This window comes from Diabrotica virgifera, chromosome 2, assembly GCF_917563875.1.
Source record: "Diabrotica virgifera virgifera chromosome 2, PGI_DIABVI_V3a".
In the NCBI taxonomy this organism is placed as follows: Eukaryota; Metazoa; Arthropoda; class Insecta; order Coleoptera; family Chrysomelidae; genus Diabrotica; species Diabrotica virgifera.
In genome coordinates, this window is record NC_065444.1 from 59,261,105 (window position 1) to 59,274,321 (window position 13,217).

Genomic DNA, 13,217 nt, shown 5'->3' on the forward strand with positions numbered 1-13,217 from the left:
TAAATTTTTTTCCAAACATTATTAATATACGTACGTTTATTGTAACCGGCGTGGAAGCCTTCCGATTCTTTGACATATTACCTTGAGTTTGATTTCTGGATTTCGAAAAGAACATCCTCCAGCCCAAAGGTGAACGTTTTGTATGGCCCCGTTTTCTTGCTCCTACAATAAAAACAAATAAATCTTATTATACAGGGTGTAACAAAAATACAGGTCATAAATTAAATCACATATTCTGGGACCAAAAACTTACCTTAGTACAAATATGCCCACAAAAAAAATTACAGCCCTTTGAAGTTACAAAATGAAAATCGATTTTTTCCGATATATCGAAAACTATTAGAGATTTTTTAATGAAAATAGACATGTGGCATTCTTATGGCATGAACATCCTAAAAAGAAATTATATTGAAATTTGTGCAGCCCATCAAAATTTTTTGGGGGTTTTGTTCTCTTAAACCCCCCCAAACTTGTATGTGCGCCCCAATTAAATTATTTTTGTAGTACCATTAGTTAAACACAATGTTTTTAAAACTTTTTTGCCTCTTAGTTCTTTTTCGATAAACCAGTTTTAATCGAGATGCGACTTCTTTTTTAATATGTTTACATAAAAATTTTATGGGGGTTTTGTGCCTTTAAACCCTCCAAATGTTTGTGTACGTTCCAATTAAACTATTATTGCTGTACCATTAGTTAAACACAGTGTTTCTAAAACTTTTTTGCCTCTTAGTATTTTTCAGATAAGGCACCTTTTATCGAGATGTGGCTTCTTTTTTAATATGGTTCAAAGTATACCTCAAACTGTAATTTATAAATAAATTTTTATATTATTACAATGTCTCTAAAATCGTACTTAACAGTACACAAATATGTGGTGGATTTGACAAAATATTCAAAATATCTCAAAAAAAAACTAACTTTTCGAAAAAGTACTAAGAGGCAAAAAAGTTTTAAAAACATTGTGTTGAACTAATTGTGCCACAATGATAATTTAATTGGAACGTACACAAAAGTTTGGGGGGGGGGGTTTAAGGGAACAAAACCCCCATAAAATTTTTATGGGGTACACAAATTTCACTATAATTTTTTTTTCAGATGTTCCTATCATAAGAATGTCACATGTCCGTTTTAAATAAGAAACCTCAAACAGTGTTCGATCTATTGAAAAAAATCGATTTTTATTTTGTAACTTCAAAGGGCTGTAACTTTTTTCAGGTGCACATTTGTACTAAGGTGAGTTAGGTTAAATCGAACTATTTTTGGTCCCAGAATATGTGATTTAATTTACGACCTGTATTTTTGTTACACCCTGTATATTTATTTATAAAGTCTGTTGCAAATTACGAAGGCAGAAGGTGTTAATTGTGTAAGATGAACGTGGCAGTCATCAGTGGCAATCTTGATATAAAGGTACAATGTTTTCATTATTCATAGACAGTGTTCCAGAATCTTTCGTGTAGATCTTCTAGGGTTGTTCGCAAATACTATAGTGTTAAAATTGCTAGCAAAATTGTCTTTGATTCCTTCAGCGCCAAGTCACCGAATTCTACTCGCTGTATCTGCGATGTCTTTTTTTTTGGATAGTTTCTTCTATAGTTGGTGCTATTGACAGTCCTTCAGTGGATCATATTTCATCAATGTCAAGCACGCTTAAATTACGCTATCCATTTCTGGACACACATCTGGTCTCCTCTTCTTAAGGTTCCATGTTTTATCAAAGGTTGGATATCAACATGGCAATCCTTATTTTACTTACAGCAGCTCTAAATAGTTGTATATTTTACCCTCCATATACATAATCAAATGCAGCAGACTATAACGAGGACCTCTTCAATATTATGACCGAAATATTCAAGCTTCCGCCTCTTAATTATCTGTATAATTTCTTCTTTCTTATTAACCTTATCAAGGACTTCAATATTGCTAATCTTGTCTACCCAGTACCCAGGATATTCGTAGCATTCTTCGATAACACCAACGCACAAAAGCTTCCAATGTCTTAATCTCTAATTGCTTCAATGTCCAGGCCTCAGATTCGTAGAGCAAAGTTGTAAAACCGTAGCAGAGCAACAACCTTGTCCTTAGATCCATTCTTATCTTAGGTCTCTACTATTTAATAGATGTTTTATTTTCACAAAATTTGCTTTCGCTATTTCTACACGGCTTTTTGTGTTTGTTTTGCGTTTTGACTAATAGTCCAATTAACAGCCATTTTCTCGTGGAATTTTGAGAACCAAAGTCGATTTACTTGAAAATTTGGATTTAGGTAGTAATTATAACCTTTGTCAAAATCTACCCTATGCCGAACTGCGCTTTTGCGCTGAGGATGAAAACAACCCCACCTAGGGGATGTAAATTCCTTAATCAAAATAACTATGGAAATCGAAAAAGTGACCAATTCTGAGTAAATTTTGTTCTATAAATATTTTTTGCAAAATTGACACTTTCCAAGTTATTTGCGATTAAAACTATGCATTTTTCAAAGGTAATACCACGAGTCCTCTAAATTTTATCGATAAATTTTTTTGTTTTCACGAAAACTTCTTTATTTGGTAAAATTACGAAAACAAACCGAATGATAAAATCACGAGTCCGAAGGACGAGTGATTTTATCCATTTCGGTTTGTTTGAGTGATTTTACCCTAAATAAAGAAGTTTAAGTATGAAAACGAAAAAATTTATCAAGCAAAATTTAGAGGACGAGTGGTATTTGAAAAGATTATTTTGTGAACCAATATGTATTATTAGTAAATACGGGCATCTGTGAAATATTTTTAAGACAACTAGGATCAATGTCTTAAGTACGTTATAGATAAATTATTTTATGATTTAAAAATGAACCAATTTATTTATTATATTGTTAATACATAAAAAACTGTTTAATCGAAAATGAACAATTATTAAAAACACAATTTTTATAACTAATATGAGATTTTCCAATGTCGTTCGTAATTAAAGTATGTACGTATTATGTGAAATTTAGGGTACCTTAAGTTTTATCAGGGAAGAGACTGTTTTATCAAGGAAGAGGCTGTTTTATTAGTATTACACTCAATGATTGGCTATAACGACGCGTGGTGATTGGCTGAAAAAGCAAAAACGTCAGAATTTGACAGGTGAAAAAAATAATCATTAAAAAAACTCATGTTTTATAACCGTTTTCCATGAATAATTTAAAAAAATCTAATTTTATAGAAAAAATCATTAAGAACAAAATTGTAGCTAATAAAAAAACAAAGACACTAGCGTATGAAAGACCTATGTAAACCCAATAACGACTGAGTTATTGCTCTTTAAAGGATGGTTATTTTCGAAGAACATCGAAATGGAGAACCTTTACTCTCAAATAACTCGAATATGGTGCATTATTTTGGGAAAACGTAGGAGATATCTTTTAAAGTTCATTAAAAAACATTTCAAAAAAGCTCTGACAAAAGTTTTTTTCGTAAGAACTGACCGACTTATGACGAAAATAAAGTCGCTCTGTTTTTTTCTTTTTGAAATGTAAAAATTAAACCCTCGTCGTTACAATCCTAATAGAAATGAATAGCTTCCCACTTGAAAATTAACTTTATTTAGGTATAATTAATATGACCCATGTGATTTGACCGGTTTGGAATGCTTAGTTTAGACAAAATAGTTGATTACACCGAAAAATGATATTTTTATTTTTAAAAAAGTGCACTTTTCTTAAATAAACCTGAAAGTATTCATAACATGAAAAATGTTTCAAATATTAATTTTAGAATTTCTTTTACTGGAAATTTTAATATTTTTTGTTTTTGTATCATGAATACTTTTAGGTTTAAAAGACAAGTTTTTCAACCTAATGAAAATATTTGTAAATTAAATATTTTTCAAAAATTTTTAATTGAAAAACTTATTGGCCCATCTTCCTGGTGACACCTCCAAGGCTTCTACAATATACAAGCCAAATGGATGCTGCAGTGAAGACAAAAGGGAAGGAATTCTACACTATGCAATTCACAACCCTCGTCTGCAGCGTGGTAAAGTTCCAACGGAAAATGGACCTAGTTAGTCTATAGGAGTACCTAATACTAATATAAAAATAAAAAATAAAAATGTATACCATTTTTATTCAGTTGCAATGCGAAGCCAAAACTGTCTTAATTTTTACTTAGATCAGAGAGTGCAGCCAGCACTCTTATCGACGATTTCACCTGTTGTTAGAGGTTCATCAGAGACTGCATAGGCTGCTTTCTCTGGTCCAGGTAAATTTTTTTTTTTTTTGGAGAAACCTGTGCTGGCTGCACTCTCTGATCTAAGTAAAAATTAAGACAGTTTTGGCTTCGCATTGCAACTGAATAAAAATGGTATACATTTTTATTTTTTACTTTTAGGTTTCTGTAAGAAAAATGAACTTTTTTTTAAATTATAATAATGTCACTTTCGATTTAATCAACTATTTTTTCCCAACTAAGCATTCCAAACCGGTCGAATAACATGAATCGTATCAATTATACCTAAATAAAGATAATTTCAAGTGGGAAGCTATTAATTTCTATCAGAATGGTAACGACGAGGGTTTAATCATTACATTTAAAAAAGAAAAAAGCAGAGAGCGACTTTATTTTCGTCGTAAGTCAGTCAGTTCTTATGCAAAAAACTTTTGTCAGAGCTTATTTGAAAGATTTTTTAATAAGCTTTAAAAGATGTCTTTTAAGTTTTCCCAAAAAATTGCACCACATTTGAGTTATTTGAGATTGAAGATTCTCCATTTCGAGGTTCTTCGAAAATAACCATAAAGAGTCGTTATTGGGTTTACCTAGGTCTCTCCGACGCGAATATCTTTGTTTTTTATTGGTCATAATTTTGTTCTTAATAATTTTTTCTGTAAAATTAAATTTTTTAAATTATCCATGAAAAACGGTTATAAAACGTGAGTTTTTTCAATGAAAATGCATAGTTTCAATCGCAAATAACTTGGAAAGTGTCAATTTTGCAAAAAAATTTTATAGAACAAAATTTACTTAGAATAGGTCATTCTATCCATTTCTATAGTTATTTTGATTAAACAATGTTCATCCCCTAGATTGGGTTGTTTTCACCCCCAGGGCAAAAGCGCAGTTCGGCATAGTGTAGATTTTGAAGAAGAGTGCCAACAGAGTTTAAATCCAAATTTTCATTAAAATCGGTTTTAATTCTCAAAATTTCACGGTTTTACAGTTTTTTACCACTGATGAGTGGTTTGTAACCAATGTTCCTAGATATTTGTATTTGTCTACACACCTGGTACTAAGAACTTTTTATCTTTCCTTCGTAACTAATGAAATTCTGGATTCAGTTTAGTAAATGACACTCTAAATTCTGATTTATGTTTAACATTAGTGAAGGCTAGCTCTAAAGATGATTGAACACAAGCACCTAGCAAAAATTTAACAGACATTTATGAATTTTAAGAATTTTTTTGGGTGCATAGGCTCTGAAAATTTTATAGAATAATTACTACATATAGCACACTTTGTAGACTTACGATTTATGTCGATGAATACTAATATATCTACATAATTTTATTGCATAACTATGAAGTGCTGGACCTACGTGCGAATCTTACCTTTAATCACACAACTTTCAGAACATATTACATGTGAAAATCTGACATGCTTCGAAATCTTTTTCTTACTTTGTAGAATACCAGCATGTTTGAATACAAAGGAAGTTAAAGAACCGATGGGTCGTGAGCCAAGTCCTAAGAAATGATCATTTATATAATTGCGTTAATTTTTTGTCTTATTTCTTTGTGTAAAAAACAAAAACAACGAATGATTTAAATAATAAATTTTATTTTAACAAATCTTGTTTAGTCTGCTCGTGTTAAGCTTAAATACATATTTATGGAATGTGTCTAAATCAACAAATCGTTTTTACAATGGATTTTTTAAGCTTTGAATTTCTAGTTCCATTGTTTATTTGAATATTATGTTTGTCATAAATTTGAGTACCTACATATATCAATAATTCAGTCGGGTTAGACGAAAAAAATACCTAACCTTGAATAGTGAGCTATCCCAAATTTTATTATTTTAACCTAAAGCGGGTTCAATAATAGTGTAAATTTAAAATCGCGACTGAATTTTGCCGCCGCAATAGCAGCCATATTAAATTTAAAGGAGAACTGTTTTTGTTCAATATCTCCGCCATTTTCAACTTTTCGACAAAAATGATAAGGACCGAAATTGTTGCAAATACGATTTCCTAATCTCTACTTTGCAAATTTTCCCGGTTAAGGGGGGAATAGTGACTAGTGACACAACAATATTATTGAATTGAATTGTATTGAACTTTTCGATATAAATGTACATAAAAAATGGAGAGAATTTATATTTTATAAATTTTTTATCTCCGTAATTTTTTTGCTGAAAGGTGGTACGTATCAGGTAAAGACGCGAGCGTAAGAGCTTGCAAGGATTGGTTTTATTGGAATTGTTTTTCTTCAATATCTCGGCCATTTTAGCGTTCCTACAATTTCTTCCTTGCATTTTTATTTTTCAGTCCTTTGTTTGCTTTCTCCTTTAAATACTTCTTAATTTTTCTTATCTACCATCTTTTATCTATGCCTTATTTAGCGCATACTTGTTTACTTCATATTTCTGCTGTGATAGATAATTTACCATTACTTTTATTATCATGTTCATTTTCCTTTCTCCTTTATAGGCCAATATACTCTTCTTAGAACAATAAGAAAGTTATAATATCTGGGACATGTAATAAGGGGGTACATCGATATGAAATGCTTACATTGATAATACACGGAATAGTTTAGGCGCCAGAGGGGTCACCGTGTCCTTTTCAATTCTGATGGACAAACTCAACGGTTTCTTATGGATTTTTGGCTGCTGATTACGAATTTCGAGGGTGGATTTCGATTAGAGTGGTCAAAAAGTTGTTATAAACAATTTAATTGTTTATAAGGCTCTGGCTCATAAACTAAAAGAGATAAAAAAGAATGTTTCAAATAAAATTTGTTCGTTAATAAAAAACCAAAAAAAAACGTTTACTAAACTTAAATCCAACAATTAAAACTCAAGATATTGTAATATTAGTGGACAATGCAAATTGCAAATTGCAAAATAAGTATTTTTCGAAGCTTTATCGATCGTAACTCGGCTTTTATGCACGCAAATGAGCCTTAGAAGGTCTTATTTTAAAGATTCATTAATAGGCTGGTAAAATTACTTTATCTTCATTTGTTTTAAAGTTATACCCGTTTGAAGTTATAATTTTCTTAAAAAAATTGTACATTAATTTGTTTATAAGACTTTCATGTAAATTTGAGCTGTAAACATTTATACTTTAATTAACAATAAGGATAGAAGAACTCAAAAGAAATAATTTGAGCTTAAGAAAATGTTCGTAAGTTTATTTTTGGTCAAGATATCGATATTTTAATGGCGCGCTATGAGGCGCAACATCGGCTCACAGTCAAGTATTTTTCGACGCTTTATCGATCGTAACTCGGCTTCTACTCATGCAAATGATTCAATATGTGATATCCATATAAAAATGGATCCAGTTATTTTGCAGCATCATCATTGCATATGAAACGAGCCTTTATGTTGTGGCGGCATACACACAATTGACGTGCCTTGATGATGCTGCAAAAGAACTAGATCCACTTTATATGGATACTATCCACTATCCACTGGATATCTATCTGGTATAGATTATATCTATATCATAGAGATTTATAGATAATTAGACTCTGAAGCCCCAGAAAGTTTTAGTTTTACTGCCTACAAGAACAGACTTAGTACCACCATGTAACTCTAAAAATTGCTAAAAAGAACTTATGCAGATGTAAAAAAGCTGAGATTCCCTGTATATCTCGATTCAGATGCATGAAACAAAAAGTTTGTAAAAATAGTATTAATAAATAATATCAACTTACTTTTTATTTCTATTTCTGAAATATTAGTTTTTAATGTATTTTTTCTTTTTAAATACAAACAATAGAAGACAAAGTAAATAGAATGAAAGGTGATACGAGGTACAGTATGATGATTTAATTATGAAAATTATGTGATAACATTTTATTAGGATCTTCAAAAATAAAAAATGAAGATAACGTATATATGTACATAGAAATTATAATTTGCATCGAGAAGTTAGCGCGTGAACCTTTACGCGGTGAGCCGATCTTGTGCCTCAGAGCGCACTATTAAAATATCGATATCTTGGCCAAAAATAAACTTACAAACATTTTCGTAATCTCAAAATGTTCCTTTTGAGTTTTTCTATTTTTCTATCATTATTGTTAATTAAAATATAAATTGTTATGGCTTAAATTTGCTTGAAACCCTTATAAACAAATTAATGTACAATTTTTTAAGAAAATTATTATTTCAAATGGGTATACCTTGAAAACAAATGAAGATCAAGTAATTTAACAAAATCTGTTTGGAGGCCTATTATTGAAGCTTTAAAATGAGACCTTCTAAGGCTCATTTGCATGCGTAGAAGCCGAGTTACGATCGATAAAGTTTCGAAAAATACTTATTTTGCAATTTGCAATTTGCATTGTGCACCAATTTTACAATATCTTCTTTAGTTCTAATTGTTAAATTTAAGTTTAGTAAACGTTTTTTTCTTCGTTTTTTATTAGCGAACAAATTTTATTTGAAACATTCTTTTTTATCTCTTTTAGTTTATGAGCCAGAGCCTTATAAACAATTTATAAACAATTAAATTGTTTATAACAATGTTTTGACCACTCGGATCGAAATCCATCCTCGAAATTCGTAATCAGCGGCCAAAAATCCATAAGAAGCCGTTGAATTTGTCCATCAGAATTGAAAAGGACACGGTGACCTCTATTTGGCGCCTAGACTAGAAAGATAAGAGGAGGAAGGAGTATCAAAAGAAGGAGAGTGTCATGGTTGAAGAATTTAAGGGACTGGTTTAAATGCAGTTCTATATAACTCTTCAACGCAGCGGTATATAGAGTAAAGATAGTGATGATGATATCCAACCTCCCATTGGGCGACAGCATCGAAAGAAGAAGATACTCTTCTTAGCATTTTTCTTTCCAACCTTTTCGTTTCTTCTTGTTTTCTTTGACGGTTCCAATTTTGCAATCCACTTCTGAGACAAAATTTTGAATGCGAGACGATAACGGCCAATTACGGCTAATGCGCGACGGTAACGACCAATCACGGCAAACGTAGGATCCTGTTAACTGTCATTAATCTGCGCAAAGGACTAAAATTTTTGATGAATTCGTTGACATTGTCACCAAAATGGAACATAGAGAACAAAGTATTTTCGCGGAGTGACCCTACGATTCATTAGTATGCTGTGGTTTAGGTTTCTGAATCATAGTGTACCACAGGTCCAATATTGATTGTGTATATCTTTATTTTTGAATATTTTCTTCGTATATCATGATATTCAGCAGGACTGGCAACAGTATTGGGCATTGAGATATTGAGCAAAACGATAAATATGTACTAAGGATATACAGTTTTCACTGTATTCCTTCTCAACGGTGTGGAAGGCAAAATAAGAACAATATCCTTCATAGTCCTCCATGCTTTCATGAATTTTTTTGGCAAAAAATGCAAACACTACACCAATCAAAAAAATAACTATCTACTTTCCAGTGCGTGGCCATACATTTTTTCCAGCAGACAGGGTGTTTGGCAGAGTTGAAAGGAAACTTAAAAAAATCCTACAATCCTTTCTAGAGAAGAGTACATAAACTTCTACAAAATGTTTGGCACCGTTAGGGTTTGTTCACTACGGAGACCATCGCATCGTATCCTAGCCTAGAGCTTAGTATCCTACTCTTCATTTTGGTGAACGCTCGCATTTAAAATAATGCATCTGGCGATCGATAATATGGTACGAGCAGTACGAGGGATACCAGGGAGTGAGGGTCGGCGCCTCGTCGTGAGCTCAACTTTAGAGTTTTGGGTCAAGACTGGTTAATTAAAGACACTAAGTCCCTAGCAGCAGTTTACAAGAACTTAGACAACATCAGCAACTTGAAGCGGATAGAAATTCAAAATGTCAAAGAAAATAACGGGACCATAATAACGGTGAAAGGACAGCTCTTCCTCCGAATTGACAACGATACTGCACCAGTTAAACTTCTTAAAAGGGGGGTTTCATCCAAAAAAGACAGAAATGCTGAGCTACACAATGTAGAACTACATCATGGAATTTCAGACCCAAAGAAAAAAAATGTAGATTCTTTGCTAAAAGAACTTTTTGGGGACGAGTGGAGGACATGTGAAAAATTTCTTCATCGGCAGTGGTATTACATGGACATCCTGGACACCCAACCTACCACAGAACAGGAGGGTGAAGGGGAATGTGACTGTTTGGAAGACGAAGAAGGTCTTCATGTTTACGGGCAGAGTTTTACATAAAAGGACACAATATTTTAGATAGGCCTAAACATGTTTTTCAATACGAATTTTTGACTATTTTTAATTTTTTTAATAGGTCTAATGCAAGTTAATTTTTACAACTATCAAGTTAGTTTCAATGTTATTTTAAAAAATGTGATTCAATAAAATCAATTTTGGTTCTCTATAATTTTATTTCAACACTTTCTTTAACCAAAACCAAATATTTCTATCCAACCAAAAGCAAACATGTCATCTTTCCACTCAACCAAAAACAAACATGTCTACTGAATTCAGTCAAAACCAAACATGTCAAGTTAAATATTTAATAACTAATTAAGAAAACATTTTCGATTTGAACTGCTATGTTATTCTTATATATAAGAATAATTTGCCACAAGTAACATTTTTTGTCATTGGAAACAGTTGACTAATATTATAAAAAACGTTTTTCTCATTTCCTGAAAATTTGTATTTGACTGACTTGTTTGTATTTGCTTGTGCGCTCCTCAACCGTTCTCTCCAATTCTTTCTACTTTGCCAGTACCCTTCCTGCAGATTTCCTCCTTCCATTGCTTTGTCCATTTCATCTCTGAAAGATCTTCGGGGTCTGCGTCTCTTCCTTCTTTCTATCGGGCTCCACTCTGTTATTCTATTTTTATCCAACGAGTTTGGTACAGGTTAATCTCTTCTGTTCGATGTAGTTTATTATATCTGAGTTCATTTCCATTCTTTTTTCAACCTGTGTGTTATGTATTCTGTCTCTTCTTATTATCCTGCAGCTTCTCCTTAGGAATTTCATCTCTGTTGCTCTTATTTTGTTTTTGGGTTTCTTTATTGTCCAATTTTTACATCCATAAGTGAGGATACTTCTGGTCATGGTGTTATATATTCTTCTTTTTGTTTTTATGCCGATGTTCTTATCCCACAGTACCAGGTTCAATTTTAGTATACAGTCTCTTACTTGTCCTAGTCTATTTTTTATATCCTCCTCAATAATTGTTCCTTTGTTTGATATTATGAAACCTAAATACTTGTACTTGTCTGTTTGTTTTATTTGTTTATCTTCGTCTATTTCCAGCTGTTTTATTTCTGTATTCTCCATTCTTAGATACTCAGTTTTCTTAAGGTTTATTTCCATCCCATTCTTTGCATATTCCTCTTTCAGTTTTCCCATCATAAAACTGAGGTCATCTTTGTCATGTGCGATCACTATTTGGTCGTTAGCAAAACTTAGGGTATATCGTCTGTTTCACATTATAAGAATTTTGACCGCACGATGGTTGAAATTTACATAGTGGCTCGAGCAATTATATGGAATCTTTCTCCCTTCACCGAATGTTTCAAGCGGTGAAGAGAGAAAGGTTCTCGAGCCACTATGTACATTTTAACCGTCGCACGATCGAAATTCTTATAATGTGAAACAGCGCTATATAGGTCTGGATCCCGTGTATGAAAAAAAAGTTTATTAATAGCAAGCTGAAAATTTGTTAATAGCTTAAGGGTGTCTAGTCGGACAAACTTTGATATATGGGAACACTGAAACAGGGGAAGTTTTAATTGTGGAACAGGTTAAAAATTTGGAACGGTCAGACCACAAAAACGGCACATGTATTTTGTCCGACAGAACAGACTTAAACTCTCCGAACAAAGATTAAACTCTCATGCAAAAATCAGACTGCTATTTATCACCAAATGGGCGTTTTAATGAGTGGAACATGTAGAATATGTCAAATGACAGGATTATGACAGGTGATAAATTTCAGTCTGATTTTTGCATGAGAGTTTAATCTCTGTTCGGAGAGTTTAAGTCTGTTCTGTCGGACAAAATAAATGTGCCGTTTTCGTGGTCTGACCGTTCCAAATTTTTAACCTGTTGCACAATTAAAACTGCCCCTGTTACAGTGTTCCCATATATCAAAATTTATCCGACTAGACACCCTTAAGCTATTAACAAATTTTCAGCTTGCTATTAATCAACTTTTTTTTCATACGCGGGATCCAGACCTAATAGATATTCGTTTCTTACTGGTATACCTATTCCTTCGCACTTTGTTTTCCTTGGTTTCAGGTTTTTTTTCAGGAATATTTTGAACAGGGCAGGGGATGTGGAGCAGCCCTGTAGTAGTCCCTTTGTCGTCTTAAAAGGACTGCATGTTCTATTGCCCGTTTTGATAGCTACTTTGCTATTCTTGTAGAGTGCTTTTACTGCTTTTATTAATATTCGTGGAACTTCGATGTCTTCCATTGTTTCCCATAGCTTGGTTCTAGGTCATTATCATCATCATTTGGCTCTACAACTCTATTTGAGTCTTGGCCGCGTTTACTATTTCCCTCCATTGTTGTCGGTCCTGAGCAGCTATTTCCCATTGCTGTACTCCCATTTTGCGTAGATCACTGGCTACTGTGTCCTTCCATCTCTTTCTTGGGCGACCAACTGACCTTTTTCCATCGGGCCTTTCCCAGAATGTGGCGTTCAGAAGTCTTTCGTCACTTGATCTTAGCACGTGACCCGCCCATAGTATTCTGTTTGCTTTAATGTAGCGTACTATGTTTTCATCTCCATATATTGTCTGGAGTTCATCATTGTGTCTTCTTCTCCATTCTCCTGTTGTCTCTTCTCTGTAAGGCCCATAGATAGTCCGCAGTATCTTTCTTTCAAGTAATGGTCGGTTCTAGGTATCTAGGTTCAAGTAGTTGGTTCTAGGTATCGAGTCATATCCCTTCTTAAGATCTACAAAAGACAGATGGACGGATCTATTTTTGGCCATTCTTTTTTCTATTGGTTGGTCGGCCGTGTAAATGTGATCTAAGCATGCTTTCCCCTTTGTGAAACCTGCTTGGAGT

The 13,217-nt window shown here is 32.9% G+C and overlaps 1 protein-coding gene across 3 annotated transcripts in view; it reads right to left on the reverse strand.

Moving 5' to 3' along the window:
* LOC114337406 (GTPase-activating protein CdGAPr) overlaps window positions 1-13,217 on the reverse strand; it is a 697,382-nt gene that overhangs the window by 109,038 nt on the left and 575,127 nt on the right. For all 3 annotated transcript variants that reach the window (XM_028287837.2, XM_028287844.2, XM_028287832.2), the window contains exon 11: window positions 35-162. In XM_028287837.2, the coding sequence (XP_028143638.2) occupies window positions 35-162 (128 nt within the window). The remainder of the gene's footprint in view (window positions 1-34; window positions 163-13,217) is intronic.